The 16,520-nt window shown below is 47.6% G+C and overlaps 1 protein-coding gene across 6 annotated transcripts in view; it reads right to left on the bottom strand.

Moving 5' to 3' along the window:
* Positions 1–9,088: 9,088 nt before the first annotated feature.
* The window catches only part of LOC134159937 (lethal(3)malignant brain tumor-like protein 3), a 30,133-nt gene continuing 22,701 nt past the window's right edge, over positions 9,089–16,520 (bottom strand). For all 6 annotated transcript variants that reach the window (XM_062611427.1, XM_062611421.1, XM_062611423.1 and 3 more), the window contains 2 exons: positions 13,172–13,234; positions 9,089–9,970 (listed from right to left, as the gene is read on the bottom strand). In XM_062611427.1, the coding sequence (XP_062467411.1) occupies positions 9,842–9,970; positions 13,172–13,234 (192 nt within the window). In that variant the 3' untranslated portion in view covers positions 9,089–9,841. The remainder of the gene's footprint in view (positions 9,971–13,171; positions 13,235–16,520) is intronic.

The raw sequence follows: 16,520 nt of genomic DNA, 5'->3' as shown, positions 1-16,520 counted from the left end.
CTGGGGGGTGATCATTAGCTGAAACCTGCCAAGAAGCCAGGCCCCGTTGTCAGAGCATCGCTGGGGGCTGCAGTGGAAAACCAGGAGCAGCATCTTCCCTTTTCACACGGGCACACGTTGGAGGCTCAGCGGAGCTGGGTGCTGGCACCCACGAGGGGTCTGAGCCACCCAACCCATTGATTCCCATCCTCCTTGCAATGGGGTATTTGGCTGGAGGTCCTGACCCAGACATGGATAGCGAGGAGCTAAAAGCAGGGTAACAAAGGGCAAAAACCAAGGAGAAGAGGAGATGTACAGGTCCAAAGGGAAGGTGGGGAAACTGCTGTGAGGCAGGAGCTGTACAAAGCTCTGCTCCTTACAGAGGTGCTTGCAGAGATTGTTATCATTAATTTATGTAGCCCTCCACTTGCACTAGAGGAACTCAAGAACTAATTAATCAGCAAGTGAAGAACAGCCCTGGCTTGGCTCTCACCCAGGGAGAAGCAATTCTGGGAAGAAACAATCCTGTACCGAGAGGGAACTCGGCTGTGGGAGCGCTGCTTTCCTCCGTGTGCTTCGTCTTCCTAGAAATGAGATGCAATCTGGGATGATCTTCTGGGAAAAAAGGGAAACAAATCAGTTCACAAACCCTGGAGCTCTCCCGAGGCACCAGGGCAAAGCTCTTCTGGCATCTCAACAGGACCAAGTGGGTTCCCTCCCAGTGATCCAGGGGAAAGGGATCAACTGATAAGCAGTGATTTCTGACTCCATGTGAAGTCAAAGACTCCAAGCCACTGTGTCTAGATGAAAAACAAAGGGGTAAAAAGGAGATGCCATTTGGGAGAGTAATTCACTCACCGTGCTAATGGTGTGGGAGCAATTACACACGTGGCTCTAATAGGCAAGAAAACAATTAACACTCTGCCAAGGGCTCCAGTGTGATTTTATGAGTCCTGCTGGAGCCGAGCTCCCAGAGGAATATCAGCATGGGGGTTATTTCTTCATCCTTTTGGGACTATTTCACTCTCTCACACACAGCCACTGAAGTTTTCCATCACGAGTGTCCACTGAGCTGCAGTGAGTTAGTGCACCCTGTTGCCCTGAAAGAGCTCCAAGGGACCTCACCTCCAGACCCACACCACAACCCTCCAGGCAGGGAAAGCAGCCGATGGCTTCCTCAAGCCAACCAGCACTTGCGGCACATCGCGAGGAGCTTCCTGAGGTTGCTCACACCCGGAGCCCGCGCAGGCCTAAGGGAAGAGGAGAAAATCCCTGCCATGTTATTGTAAGAAAACATGCAGTAAATACCACTGAAAGCATTCCATACATCCTGCCCGTGGGGATTCACCACGCCTGACCTCAGGCATCTGAAAGTCAGCCATCCTCTGGGCTCTCCCAAGAGCTAAGTGGGGGAAGTCGGCGTTTCCACACATCCGATCCCAAAATAGCTGGGTAAGAAATAGGATTCATTCATTTCCACAGAGGCTGGTTTCTTCTCCCTTGTCCAGTGCAGGAGCAGAGATGCCGCAGGAGGAGAGGTTCAGCTTTTGGAGGTGATGCCAGTGGAAAGGAATTGTACATTCACCATAGCCCTGTTTATCTCTGGACCACATCAAGTCACACGAAACACATCCCATCTCCCTTGTGTGCCAGGGAGGAAGGGATGAAAGCAGACAGCACTCACGTGCAGCAGAAACTGGATCATTCGGAGTTCTTGTCCTCGCTTGCCCTCGAACTGAGCAGTTGATGCTCCGTGTTGCAGCTACCAGCACCCATCTGGATGATGCTTCCCTTGAAACCAGGCAAGAGCAACACACGATGGTCCCTCATAGTCTGAAGCCCTTTGGCTTCTGCCCGAGAAAGAAGAGCACGATGAGAGTAACAGAAGGTAAAAGCATCCATATCTCTGCCATAGCAGGTCATACCCCACGAGATCAACAGAGGACTTGGTTTTCTTTATCCCTTCTAGGCATAAATCAGTTTTAGTGCTAAACAAAGCTGCCTCTCTGAAGGGGAGGTCTCCTATTTTAAATCTTGTTGCAGAGGAAGCTGTAGATGATGTTAACCAGACGTGTCCTCTTAAAGGGATGCCGTTGCTACTGCTCTGGCTGAAGATTCCAAAGGTCAAAAGATGCTCTGAGATTTCCCTTTACTACATCCTACTCATCTGTGAAGACACCACTACAAAAGTCTTAACATCTAGGACTTAAACACACATTCCCAGATGTTCCTATTGACAAAGCTCATGCAGAAACATTACATCCACCTCACCAGGGTGATGGAAAGCTCCTGAGGAGGAGGTGGGCAGTTGCACCTACCAGAAAGCTCCATTACCTCACCATCAAGACTGCAATACCCCAATGGCTTGGATACCCTTCCAGTGTTGGTGAGAGCCAAAGCTCATGGTTGACCTCTTTGGAGTCTCCAGCTGGGGTGGATATTGGGTTTTGAGGGGTATTAGCATGCTATGCTCCTCCTGGTCATCACCACAAGCTCTTAGTGGCTACAAGAGGACAGGGTTAATTTTGATACAAAGGTTTTACACTTGTATTAAGATGGAGTTCTTAGCAACATGAGGTTGAAAATACGGTGGCAAGATGCAAGTGTTATCAATGACAACCCTCGGGGTGTTTAATGGAGTTTGGCTGTAAATAGAGGGCAACGAGCACTGGTTTTAGGGCAAGAGCAAAGCTTCTGTGGCTCTAGCGTGGGGATAACTGCAACAGTAAAAGAAGAAGATTCTGCTTCTTGCCCTGCTTACATCCAGTGCTCATGCACATTTTATAAGAGAAACTGCTTGGGTACATAAACAAAATGACTCACTCTGAAAGTGATAACACGGAACACAACTCCGGGGGGCTCCATCCCAGAACTGCTTTACTCATTTGAAATGTAAATGATTTATCTCCTGCCTGGTTCAGGGTTGTTCAGGGCAGTTTCCTTCCAAATGGGTCACTCAACGCAGGGTTTTGGTCTCCTGGGGAAGCAGGGAAGGCGGCAAGGCACACATGGAAACCCTCTTGGCTGAGGTGTGGAAGGAGGGTGGGCAAGGCCCCTCCCTATCCCTCGGGAAAGCATTCCCAGAGCTGCCTTCCCTGGAGACTGGCTGCGAGGGCGCTGCAATGAGATGAGCAACACAACCACCAGCATCGCTCTCCCACTCACTCCAGCTACATCTCGGATGCTCACTTCTCCTCCCGGCCCAGCCTGGTGAGCATCACAGGAGCAGAGAGATCCCAACAGCATCCAGAAGTCTTCCTCCTTTGAGCACTGTGTGATTCCCACTCGTTTTGGGTCAGCCCCTCTTGGCTCCTGCCCATTGCCTGGTCTCGCTTAAGCTGGATGAAATCAGTGCTACTTGCTCCTACCTATTCTGGGCTTTCCAGCCACTGCAGCCCATGTGGGTTCATGCACATGTGGGTGGTGGTGGTGGTCATGGATGGGAAGACAATTGATGGTGGGAGAGCAGCAAGAATTGATGCATACAGGGAAGGAGCTCCATGGGGCAGCAGGGCTGAGGAGGCAGGACCAGAGAGAGGAAAAACAACCCACGGAGAGAAATGGAGAAGGTGGCACCGAGCTCTGAAGGCTCATTAGGTTAATTCTTTCAGTGTGTTGTGCTCTGGCAGAGCACAAAGAGGAGGGAAAAATCCATTTCATGGGGGGAAGAAAATCAAATAAATCATTTTAACTGTCGTGTTCCTTCTGAAATTAAGATGCTTCAAAGGTTTTTTACTGAAACCAAAGAGCAAAACCTCCCCCAGCCATCGCCCAGCACCAGAGACATGCTTGGGAAAAGGGAAATTTATATTCAAGGCTCCTCTCTGGCCTCTTCCAATTGCATCTGTATGAGAGATGAGTTCAAGATGGTGTGAAAACCATTTAGAGGGACTCACTGAGGAGTTGTGTGGTCCCACTTTGTAACACAGACACCACAGCTTCCCAGGGCTGCATCTACTGCCAGGGATAACAAAACCCAGAGCCACGGTCTCGGGTACCCGAGTGGGAAAGCTTTGCTCCAGTTTTAGGAGCTGCTCTAAGGTCTCCCCTTCAGGAGCCTTCTCTTCTCCAGGCTGAACCAGCCCAGCTCTCTCAGCCTGGCTCCAGAGCAGAGCTGCTCCAGCCCTTGCAGCAGCTCCGTGGCCTCCTCTGGCCTCGCTCCAGCAGCTCCATCTCATTTAACAAGACCAGTTCTTATTCCAAAACCATCCAGCCAAGGCCAACCCCCTCCCATCACCCCCAGCTCTCTGGAGGCTGCAGCATCCCTGATCCAGCACAGGGGCTCTGCTGGATCCACCAAGGGAGGACACAAAGGAGGCAAGGACGGATGGTCACTTGTTTCATGGTGCAGATGGGCTGCATGGGCTGGAGATGGGCAGGATGCTCCTTTTTCCCGTTGCTGGCTCTGCCCCCACCAGCCACATTTGACTCTTTGGCCAATGATGTTCACATCAGTGTTGCTAAGAACAAAAGGAGCTGCTCAAAAGGGAGCTCAAAGCTCTTTGCAAGCAATAAAATCACACAATCCTGTCAGCACCACCAGTCACGCTGTTCCCAATGGGAAAACAGCATGATTTCCTAGAACCATAGAATCCCAGCCTGGTTTGGGTTGGAAGGGACCTTAAAGCTCATCCAGCTCCAACCCCTGCCACGGGCAGGGACACCTTCCACTAGAGCAGCTTGCTCCAAGCCCCTGTGTCCAACCTGGCCTTGAACATCCCTCGAAGTGCTCAGGTTGGATGGGGCTTGGAACAACCAAGGAATTTCATCAAAGAAAGGCACTAAGTGAAGGTTTGAGCTCTTACCTCGACACAGCTGGGGATCGCTGTCCTCGATGGGGTAAAGCTGCTAGAGGGGACAAGGAGGAAGAAGCAGAGGAGAATGAGGGCTCTTTTGGAGGTGGAGGTTAAGGGGTTCACCCTCCTGCTTCAAAGGAGTGTGTGCAAATGCAGCCCTTGAGTCACAGCTGCCAAAGCTCAGGGTAATTACAAGGTTTGATGAAGCTTTGCTCTGGTGGCTCGGGCTGCAGGGAGGCAATGAGGGCAGACATCTGGCTGAAGAATGGTGCAAGGAACCAATGTGTGTGGCACATCCCTTCCACCAGAAATCAGAGACCCCAAACCCCACCAGGGCATCATGCAAGGGCCTTGGAATGAGGGAAACATCAGTCCCAAAGAGCACGGTCAGAGATGACCATGGCACTACCTCAGCATTCAAACAGGCAAAAACCAAACTACAGGTTTTTCCTGCCCAAGGAGAACTCAGGACAAAATATTCCATGTCTGCCTGAGCTGAATAATCTGCAAATATAATCAGGCATTTGGGTGATGAATGGACCCTGCTCTGGTGTCCAAACCTTGCTTCAAAACCAATCCTTTCCACAGTGAGATTCAGCATCACAAGTGCAAAGACGCAGCCAAGCATGAATCCCAGGGGAACTAACAGAGCAAGGAAAAAGTGGAATTGGATGTTACCGAGTGTGCAACAAGCATCCCAGCTCAGCAGACTGGGGATCCGCTCACGGGAACGAAAGCAAACAAGCTGAGGTTTAAATAGAAGCAAAAAGAACCTTGGAAGGGAAAAAGCAATGAGAGCAAGTGTTTACCCTGGTGATGGGATGGGTCAGGAGCCGTGGCTGGGTGCCAGCTCCCCAGTCTTAAGTTTCTCAAGGGCTGCTCCAGTGAGTCTGTGTCCTGGTTCCTTCGTGCCCTCGGCTCAGGGATGTGCTGAAGGTGCAGGCTCAGCCCCTCGGCTCTGATCCGGTGAAAGGTTGGGAGGAAAACTTCTGGCACCTGGTTTGGGGGAAAATCCCAGCGGAAAGCTCATTGCACAGAGGTTTGCAATGTGTCAGCTGATTACAGCTACAGCAGGAGCAAATGCCCACGGGAATTAATTCAAATTGCTGTGGGGCACACAGTGAAAAAGTCCAATAAGGAAGATAAACAGAATCTCAGATTGGTTTGGGTTGGAAGGGACCTTAAAGCTCATTCAGTTCCAACCCCCTGCCATGGGCAGGGACACCTTCCACTAGAGCAGCTTGCTCCATGGCAGGGGGTTGGAACTGGGGGATCTTAAGGTCCTTTCCAACCCAAACCATTCTATGATTCTCTAAGGGGAAACTGCTGCCTGCATTCCCACTGCCAGGTGTAGGGGGAGGACAAAGATGGGCAGCCTGCCCTGGAGGCAGCCCAGCCTCCCTGCCAGCACGGGCTCAGACCCAAACATGGGAAGAACGAGTCAGGTTTGAACTTGTATTAGTTTTATTCACATTTCCAGAAGAAAGCATCAGTGGAGCGCAAGGTCAGGGCCAGTGTGACACAGAGCTCAAGGAATTGGTTTAAAACAGGCAAAAAGCCATTTCAGAGGCTGAACTGAGACAACGGGTTCAAGTACCAGGAATTTCAAACCTAAACATGATGGCGAGGATGTCAAAAGCTTTAAAGCTTGCTGTGCTGTAAATCCCTAAGCAGGGCAGGAAAGTAGCAGGCAGGAAATCTTCTACAGCTGAAGGAGCTTATCCCCTGGGCTCAATACTGGGGGTGGGGTGGGGGGGTTTCCTTTGGTTGTGGAGTTTTGCCATCAGCGTTGCCAAACGTTTCCATCCGACTTTAATGGGATTCATTACCCAGAGCAGAAATTTGCTGCTACTGTATGACCAGGATGATCACTGGTGATGGAACAGAAGGATTTTAATAGGACCTTCTAGCAAAGTGAACAGGAGGAAAACATGATGACTCTGGATGTCAGAATCAGGGCCACGGGAATGAAAGCAAGGAGTAAGACCTATTTTAATTGAGAACTGACAATTCCCAACTGCACTGCCAGCCCATGGGAAGTTGTCACCGCTCTGGGTTGCTTCTAAGTAATAGACTTCTAAGTGACTTCTGGGTTCAGTTGGGCCAACAGCTGGCTTCTGCTGACACTCAGCACACAAGGAAAGCCTCCGAAACCCTGGTGGCATTAACCAGCTCCAGGGCCGCTCACCGCAGAGCTGTAGCTTTTGCCTTTCTGCTTCAAAGTGCATGTTTCAAATTAGACAAGAAGGCATCGGGCAATCAAAGGCATCTGCAGACCCCTCACCTCGACACAGGCCTCCCACATCACTGGGGAAAGGCAGAGCTTGCCCAGGCAGAGTCTGGCAGCAGAAAGAAGTCACCGAGCCCCACGTGAAAGTGAGCGGAACGGCATCAGCAACCAACGAATTCCCAAGTTCTGGGGCTCAAAGATGAGCTGTTTGTCTGGCTTGTAAGGATTAGGGAATTCTACATGTGTCCAGAAAGACACTGGAAATCTTTCTGCCCTCGTGTTACTGCGAAGTTGCTTGATTTGATTAGAAACAGCTATATTTGGGAAGGGAAGCAGCAATAGATGTGTGCACATTCCTGCTTGCTCTGCAAAGACAATTACTGGATTACAAAAAAAGGCACAAGAAGCACATTCCTCCTCCTTCTCTCCCTAAAAGGGCTCCTCCTTGCTGAACGCACTACTCTTGCCGTCACTGAACAACCTTCAAGTACTCATTTTCATCTTTGATCCAGCTGGCTTGGAAGCCCCTAGGATTAAAGATTTCTCTTCTGTTTGAATCATTTCAATGACTGGGATCTCATTGCTTGTTTCACCAATTCTCTTCAACCTCTATCTATATATAGCAAAAGAGATGAAATATTTTGGTCTATTGCTGGAGGCAATCTGCTGTCCCCCAACCCAGTTTCCCAAAGGAAGGAGGTAAACCAGAAAATCTGGCAGAACCTGCTTGGTAGGAACAAGAACAAGGTGGAACTGCGCTCACCCACTTTGCTGGGCATCACAGAGGGGAAGGCGGAGGAAGGAAGGGCTCAGGAATATTGAGCAGGTCACTGGAGAGCCAGGAATAAACCAGTTCAGCTACAGATCCTCTGCTCCAGTTGTCAGTGAACAATTTACTTTGCCTAGAAGGCGAGCTGTGTCAGTGCAGGGCATGCCACTTACAATTGAAGTTGTTACACTGATGCTGGATGCGCAGTGGGATAAAGGAATGCGACTCTTTGGTGAATATCCTGGTTATCAGAGTAAAAATGTGGTTTAATAAATTAAACTCGTACCTTGCCTAGTGCTTAACACTGCATTAAATCACTCTCCTGCTGTTGCCTGGCTGATAGTTAATGTTTCAGTTATTAAATATCCCACCAGCCCTGCATCTTCTCTGTGGAAGGCTTAAACTCCTTAACATCTTATACAAAAATAGAAAGCAAGAAGACAAACTGCTCTATACATTAATCCAGGGCTATATGGCTTCAGTGGTGTGGATTCTGCTCTGTTTACAGCTTTAAGGAACTTATCACTTCAGGCAAGTCACACGGACCTTCCCAGCAGCTGGAAGGTTGGACCAAGGACACGGAGTGATGAGGGAAGGAAGATCAAGTGTGTTCCTTGTGTCACCACACAGTCACAGTGTGTTCATTCTGTTCCCAATGGCTCTCAGAGAAGCTGCAGCAATAATACTGGTGACAAAGATGCCAAGGAGGGAGTGTGAGGTGCCTACAGATGGATCACATCTTATCAGGAAGTGCCTGAGAAACCCATGGAAATCCATGGGCAGAGCTGATGGCACAACACACAGCTGTGAACACACAGCGCTTGCAATGGTTCACACAGACAAGATTCAGCCTGGCAGCTCTGAATGAAAGGGAAGAAAAGACTTCCCCAGCCAGGATGCCTCTAACTGACCTCCAGAACTCCATTTTGCTGTTTGAATCCCAGCTCCCCTCCAGTTAAACTCCCCTGTGTGCTCTGCCTGCCTTAGCAGAGCCATACCCTTGCTGCTACAGCACAGTGATTCTTTGGTAGGACAGCCCCAAGTCCACTCAGAGATGAAAAGGCTGAAGCAAAGTGGACTGTTCAAACAAAAAGCAAATTGTTTCTAGGAACAACTGTGTACCTGTACACACAGAGCGGCCACTGCTGGGTTTCCAACTCATTCCTACCATTTGTCTGACACTGGAGAGGCCAAGAATGAACCCACCAAATTCCCCAGTGCCCCTGATCGTGCCATTTTGCTGTAAGATCCTCCTGGTCCAGGCAGCAGTTGCACAAAAGCACTGATGGAAAAATTATAGCTAAAATATTCATCTTTGTCCCCTGTGGGAGATACCTTTATGAGAGATCTCTGCCTACCCAAAGCCTGTCTCCACAGGGCTTGCTTCCCACTCTCTGGTGACATCAGGAAGAGCATTTTGCTTGTTACCAGAAACGATGCAAGCCATCACTGATGAAACCCTTTGCCCATGCTGCCTTTCTGTGGTGGAAGCAGCCTAGCAGCAAGGGTACAGTCAGGATCTGTAGGAGAAACTACAAGATAAAAATGAGTCCTGAAAAGGGCATCTCTTGAGTCACAGCATCGAAGGATACAGCTGAGTTGCTCTGAAGTGCATCTTTTCCCTATTCTCTGACACTCTTTTCTCTTTCCTACTTTCTTATTCTCTTTTCCCAGAGTTTTTACACATATATTAAACATGCTGGTGATAACTCAGTCTTTCAGGCACTCTCATTGAACACAGCAGCCATTTTACTCACAGCTTTCTTCTTGCTATTGCAGCTCCACCAGTGCTCCCCTGGATTCCCCTTAGAACCGGAGGTTTTTTCTAGATCTCAAAAAGAGATTGATATAGCAAACCCAAACTCAATTACAAAATATAATAATATCCTCTTCTTGGAAGTGAAGCTGCCCCATATTCCAGACTATGGCAGGAGTTTGATGTCTTGAAAAATACTTTTAATAAGTTCTACTTAAAATACGTCCGAGTCCCAATCTGCACGTTGTAATGCTCTCAGCTGAAGGTCTGCTCCCTGTCAGTTCCTCGTGGGCTCTGCCAAAGGGCCCTTCTCAGATGTCTTCTGCAGACTTGAACATGAGAATGGCGTTGTAGATCTTCAGGGCAGGACCCAGCTTTATACTGAGTATTTTAACTATGTCGCTCTGGTTCAGGAGCAGGAAGGCCTCACCGTCTATCTGCTAGAGGTTGGAAACACAAGAGAAGACAAAGATTAGCATCAAGAGATAGGCAGGATTCTCATTTCTGGTTGTTCAATTAAACAGCGTGCTCTGAACTATGGAGTGAAAGCATAAACACTGGTCTGGATACTGAGACCTTGTACTTCTGGCACTCACCCCCTTGCTGCCTTTTCCAAGGGTCTCAGACCTCATCTACCAGCCTTCCTTCTAGAAACAGAGAAGCCCAACTGCAGGCAAGGCTTCTGGAGAGACCATCAGGAAGATGCTTGTTCCGTAGACTTTCTATTCACTATAATTGCTCTGAAAAGCCAACAACTGTCGAAAATCCTACAGCCTAGTCACAATCTGCAGCCAGAAATGAGATCAGGAAATCGAGACCACGCGTTTTCAGGAGGCAGCTATCCAAGAATTAATATATTACACCGATCTACAATGATTAGGAATGTAACATCACCATTACCTAGTACATTCATTACATACTGTCCTTGCAGAGACTCTCTCACAACCAGGATGTACCATGCCCACAGACAAGGCTTTGTTTAAAGGAGAAACATGAAGCTATTATGAACTTGTGACACTAAACGGGCTTGCTTACCATGAGGTAAAAAGAGATCGTGTGCTGTATAAAACAAGGCATAGTAAAGATATGCCACTGTCTGGACACACATACACACCCTCCTAATCCATCAGCAAGGAAGCATTTGAGTAGATTCAAAGTAAGCAAGAGAAAAACATACTACCTTGTGAAAATACAGGCCACTCTACGTAGCAGTGAGTGAAATCATAACATCTGAGGTTAAAAATTACTTGGCTGTACTGCAACATCCACAGAGACAACCCAGATATAATTAATATAAACCCCAAATGCTGCAGGGAAGAAGCCAAAGATTAATGGACACAGACAAACAAGATGTGTCTCCCTGAGTTATTCCATTAAAGCCCATTTACAGAGACTGACAGTGTCTCATCCTCTTGCTTGATGTTCACCAGCGCAGCAGATCACACCAGACACTCAGCTCATCCACAATAACAATTCTTCTATTTCCAGAGTCTTCCTAACGCAGACTTTTTTGGACATCAATGACTGGGGGAAGAGGATACACTGAATAAACTTGGACCCATGTATAATGAAAGCAAAGAGCTGGGAGCCAGGAGCTTTGGTTTCCCCTTCTCTAACCACACAAGACTGTTAGCAAGTTACTTCACCTCCCAGTACATACACTGGAACAACAGCAGCATTCCCAGTCCACAGATGGTCATACACCATCCTCAAATTGTATTTGCAAGCTGCCTGGAGTCTCCACGAATGCAATAACATGTTAAAATAGCTTGAAGCAAATGGACTGCTGCTTAAATTGAATAATAGAGTCAAAAGTAGCAGAAAACTGCTGGAAAACAATCCTACGTTTCAAAATGCTTTTGAGCCCAATATTATTACTATGCTTCATTTCCACTGCATTGCCTCAAATATGCTTCTTTTAAACAGACCTTTCCTGAACTGGTCCTAGAAACAAGCACAGAATCAGTGCCTGTGCTTTATGATTCCTCTCTTTGTTCCAACTTATTTGGATGGGGTTGAAAATTCTGTGCACAATTTGTTCTCTTTGTTCCTAATGTAAGCAACAACTTATCCCTCTCCCCACACTGCCAAGAGAAGGCTGCAAGGGATTTATTTATCCTAACCAGGAGCACTCAGAGGCCTGATTACAGCTAATGGACACTGGAGGTGGAGTTCAGCAGATGCCTCACTCACACCTACGCTATGGCCAAAGCCAAGCTGCTCAAAGGGTTTTCATTTCGAAGTGACCATTTGGGTTGAGCATAAACTTGAAATCAACCCAAGCCCCTCTCAGCTGGCACTGGGAATCATACTTTGAGGCTGCAGGGAAGAAGGTATTAAAATAGATGTGGCTGTGCTGCTCTCTGAACCAGAAAGCGGTCACAGTGTTCAGGACCTGTTTAAATTATGGCCAGAAGAAATGAAATAGGTTGTGAGTGGCTGGATTCATGAGCAGATTTGTTAGCTCCATCTCACCTCTGAACACAGCTTCACTAGAAATCAGGAGGCACCTTTTAGACTCAGCTACACTGAAAGATTGGCTCATTTGAATAAAATTCATTATTCCCACTGCAGTCAAGTAAAGAGCATTCCAGAATATTGTTTATTCCAGAGCATTAAAGAATATTGTTATATTGTGAATGGTGCTTTTTGCCAGCCTCTGTTTCTTTTGTTTTCTATTTTGTGTGTTTGCATCTTTTTAAAACAAGGCAAAACAAACTACAGATACATAAACCCCATAAGATGCACCACGGCCTGACTCACCCGCAGGGGAAGCCAGCTCTGGGGAGCAGTCATCTGTTAAAAACCTGCCCTTTCCAGCCACTACAACAATGTGCAATGCTTATCCTCAGTGCAGAGGGTGTGCTCAGCACCACACAGAACAGAGAAGGGGCAGCCCTTGCCCTAAAGCTCTTGCAATCAGAGTGATGACAGAAGAGAAGGAACATCTGTGCCAATTAATCAGGGGCTCATAAAGATCCTCCAAGTCACACCTGCAATGTGAGTGGAAGCTGCAGCATTCACAGAGCCCAAGTGTCTATGATCCAGCTGAAGAAATGAGCTGAAAACCAGGACAGCCATGGACTGTGCCTGCTGAGGTTCCTCGGAAGCCATGGTGGCTCTCCACAACCAGGCAACAGAATCCAGCCCAGCACATGGTAGCTGTGGCAGGACACACCACACGCAGGAGATGCTCTGATACCCCAGCCACTGCTTCATCAAGGAAAGGTGCCCCTCCTGCTCTCTCCTCAGCCCACTGGGGAAGCCAGAGATTCCTGGGAAACCCTACAACTGCCAGCCTTGCCAAGAGAAGCAGGCGTATGTGCTTGTTAGAGGGAGCAGATGAGAGCTCCACTGCACCATTCCAACAGGACATCTTTATAACGATGCCAAACCCACCACACAATAGTCCAAGACAGGATGTTCAGCATAAGCTCAGTGATTGGAACTGCAGGGGAAAATTTAAAGCAGCAGAATGCAATTAGCTGGGCTGGAATTCAGCTCCATGCTGAAGCTGCCTCCTAAATGCCACAAGCTCTTTAATGATGAGTCTGAGTATGTCAGTGCCTGAGTCTGTGATGGGGTACAAACCACCTCACTGCCATGGGACACGCAGTGGCACAGTGCAGGATTTGACTTACCTCTTCCCTGAACACAGATGCTTGTTCTTTGCAACCAGGCAGACGCTGGATAAAGCTTACAACCTGGAATTACATGGGAGAAAAGAGAAACACAATTCAAATGAGATAGCATCAAGCAAAAAGCTCCTGTTTCTGCATGAGAGTTCTATATACAAGAACGTTTAAAGCTTTAACACTTAAAACTGTACCATTAATGAAGGGTATAGATCAAAAACATTACTGGGTTGTTGCTGCAACACCTCTGCAAAGTGTATTCTGGTTATTAATAATAACTTTCGACCACTTCTCTCCATAGCTCAAAAGGGTCCTCATAAAACATCAACTAAAAGCTCTCTATGGTTAACCTATTTTAAACCCATCCACAACTTCTCTTTCTCTATGGCACTGCTGGGGAAGTAAAATTGAAGAGAAAAATGAATTTAGACAGCTCGCCATGATGACATGCCTTTACAAGACAAGATAAACCAAGTGAGTGAGTGCTGCTGTTTTCCCAATGCACAAAGGAATTTGGGGTTTATTTAATCCATGGTGGGTGCACAGGATCCATGGAACCAACAGGATTAAACGGGTAAAAGTTTCATTTGACATTTCACATCAGGGAAGAACCTTTCTAAGCAGGAAATCTGTGAACATTTGGAATAATCTCCCCGGAGACATGCAAGCAGCCCTTGGATTACGTTATATAAGAAGCAGTGTGAGGAGCAGCCGTGAGCACAGCAGAGGGTGAGTTAATGTGTATTGTCTTCTCCAGCTGCAGCTTCACTGGTTCATAGAAGATTTGTATATGGAGGCATAATCGGATCAAACATCTCATGCTAATTGGATGCTCCCTTGCAGGAACAGCTCTGTTTCATGAGGCATATTCACGTGAGTTAGTGCAGATGTGGCATTTCTTCCATGAACACAAACAAACAGTTAGGAGGGGTCACTCTCAAATACAAGCTTCCCTTTAACTCAGAATTGCTGGGCTCTTGACTCGTGTCACTGCATCCCCAGCTGATCCCATATTCATTCCCTTCCCCCGGTTCCAACCACGTGGATCGGAGCTGTCAGCATGGCCTCGGGCTCTGCTCTGCCCCAGCAGAAGCTCAGTTTTGGTAACAGCTCTGGTTTCCATGATGTAATCTGAAAGCATCAGATTCACCTCATCTTCTGCTCCTAGGGACAGCTCCATTTTAAAGGGAACCCCTAAACCCCATCAGGCAGTGGCTCCACATTTTTCTCCTGTAGAAGTGCCATCTCCTATTATAGAGGATTATTACAGAAATCTCCTATTATAAACAAGTAACAAAATACTATTTTCTTTTTGAATCCCCCTCCCCATTCCTTATTATTATATAATATCATTGTACTATTCTACAAGAAACCTGGAGAAGGGCTTTGGACAAGGGCCTGTAGGGAAAGGACAAGGGGAATGGCTTTAACCTGCCTGAGGGGAGACTGAGATGAGCTCTTAGGCAGAAGCTCTTCCCTGTGAGGGTGCTGAGGCGCTGGCACAGGGTGCCCAGAGAAGCTGTGGCTGCCCCATCCCTGGCAGTGTTCAAGGCAAGGTTGGACACAGGGGCTTGGAGCAAGCTGCTCTAGTGGAAGGGGTCCCTGCCCGTGGTAGGGGTTGGAGCTGGATAAGCCTTAAGGTCCCTTCCAATATAAACCACTCTGTGCTTGTATTTGAGAGGTGTTGGCCAGGTCAGGAGCACAGTGGGATGGGGTTCAGGAAGCTCAGGGCTGTTCCTTTGAGGAGGCAAATGCCTGCTTGCCCCTCCTGCTTGGAACAACCTCAATGCTCAGAGCTATCTGGTGGAAGCATCTTACACTATGACTGTCACTGGTAAAGGGAATGAGGGTGAAAAGGGCTTTATGGTATTCTGAGAACACCTTAGAAACTCAGTGTGACCATATGGAAGGTGCTGGTGCAATCCCAGATACATGTGGTGTACTGAAACCAGCACAGTACTCGTACACCTTGTTGGTACAGCTGGAAGGAAGCCTCACACACTTCTTCAGTACCAAGCTGTAGCAGAACTGACACCACCTCATGAGACTACACAGAGAGGAGCTGGGTTTAACTGGGATTTAGTAACCCACAGGCAATTAGCACAAGGACAGTCCCCCCAAGCAGGTTTAAGTAATGAACAATACACCTGCAGCGTATCTTAATGTTCTTCTGTGATTGGATATCCTTCACTAGCTGTGCTCTGAGAACATGACAGGAAGCTTTCAATAAATAACCAAGCTGCATTAAAGTAACTACTCTTGTTGTCTGTTCAGTGTTAGAGAGTTTTAGCTTGAGGGCCTCTAAATACTGCTGCTGCTCTGCCATTTCAGCTGTTCTCAACCAACAGAGAATTAAAGCAACATTTTTTTCCTTAATGTGGGTTTTATAAAATAAAAGCAGCTCTTCTGTCTGCAACCAAAGGAGGATTTTACACCCCCATTGCTCCTGTTTCACATCAGCAGAATGGGCTCCTTTGTGCAGCAGAGTTCAAAGCACAACCCAAAGGCAAGTGTTTGCCCTGTAGGGAGATTTAGGAGCCCAAATGTCAACAGATCACGTCTACTCTGGACTCAGTACAGCACAGAAAGTCCTGATGCTTTCATCTGCCAGACCTGGGGCTACATTCCACTGCACATGCTGATCCTGCAAGTGCTCATACAGTGGCTAAAGGGAATCCTATGGGAATCTGTGATGAACATGATTTGCAAAACCAGATCCCACTTGCCTGAAATCCAAGACAAAACCTGTAATGACTGTAGCCAGCTCATTGTGGTGCTGCAGCTGAGGGGGTTCATGTGCCATTCACACTCCTACTGACAGCCCAGAGTTCACCCCTTGGTTCAGGCTGCAGCTCAGTGTATTCTGGGTTCTGAATCACAGGATCCCGAGTGCCCTGTGCTCCTGCCCTGTGCTCCCTGCTTCCATTCATCCCTTATCAAACTAATACCCCAGTTAAATTTACCCAGCACTTGTTTTAAAGGTCAATGGCAAAGGACAAATTGTATTTGGCTTGTGTCTTGACTCACTTCCTCCGTGAACCAGCCTCCATGTTTTATCCAAGAGAAAGAGATCCTGATTTCCATGTCAGAGGATTAACTGCTTTCTGCCTTTATTGATTTTCTAAAAGGCCTTTTGGAAAAATCATTGGAAGCTTTCTCAAAAGAAAGATGAGAACAGCAAAGCTTTCAAGGAGGTTTTTCTCCTCCTTGCTATGAATTTAATTCAAACTCATTTTTATACCAAAACCACCAAACAACAAAACCACCAGAAGAAAAGGCCCGTGTTTTAAAGCAGCAATGCTAATTGCTCTATGCCCCTCACAACTGCTGTGGTTCCCATCTCCCGGGATACTGC

This window comes from Pezoporus occidentalis, unplaced genomic scaffold (genome assembly GCF_034315485.1).
Source record: "Pezoporus occidentalis ecotype Australia unplaced genomic scaffold, CSIRO_AGI_Poc_V1 ctg153, whole genome shotgun sequence".
Classification (NCBI taxonomy): domain Eukaryota; kingdom Metazoa; phylum Chordata; class Aves; order Psittaciformes; family Psittacidae; genus Pezoporus; species Pezoporus occidentalis.
This window is presented reverse-complemented; position numbering and strand designations above follow the sequence as displayed.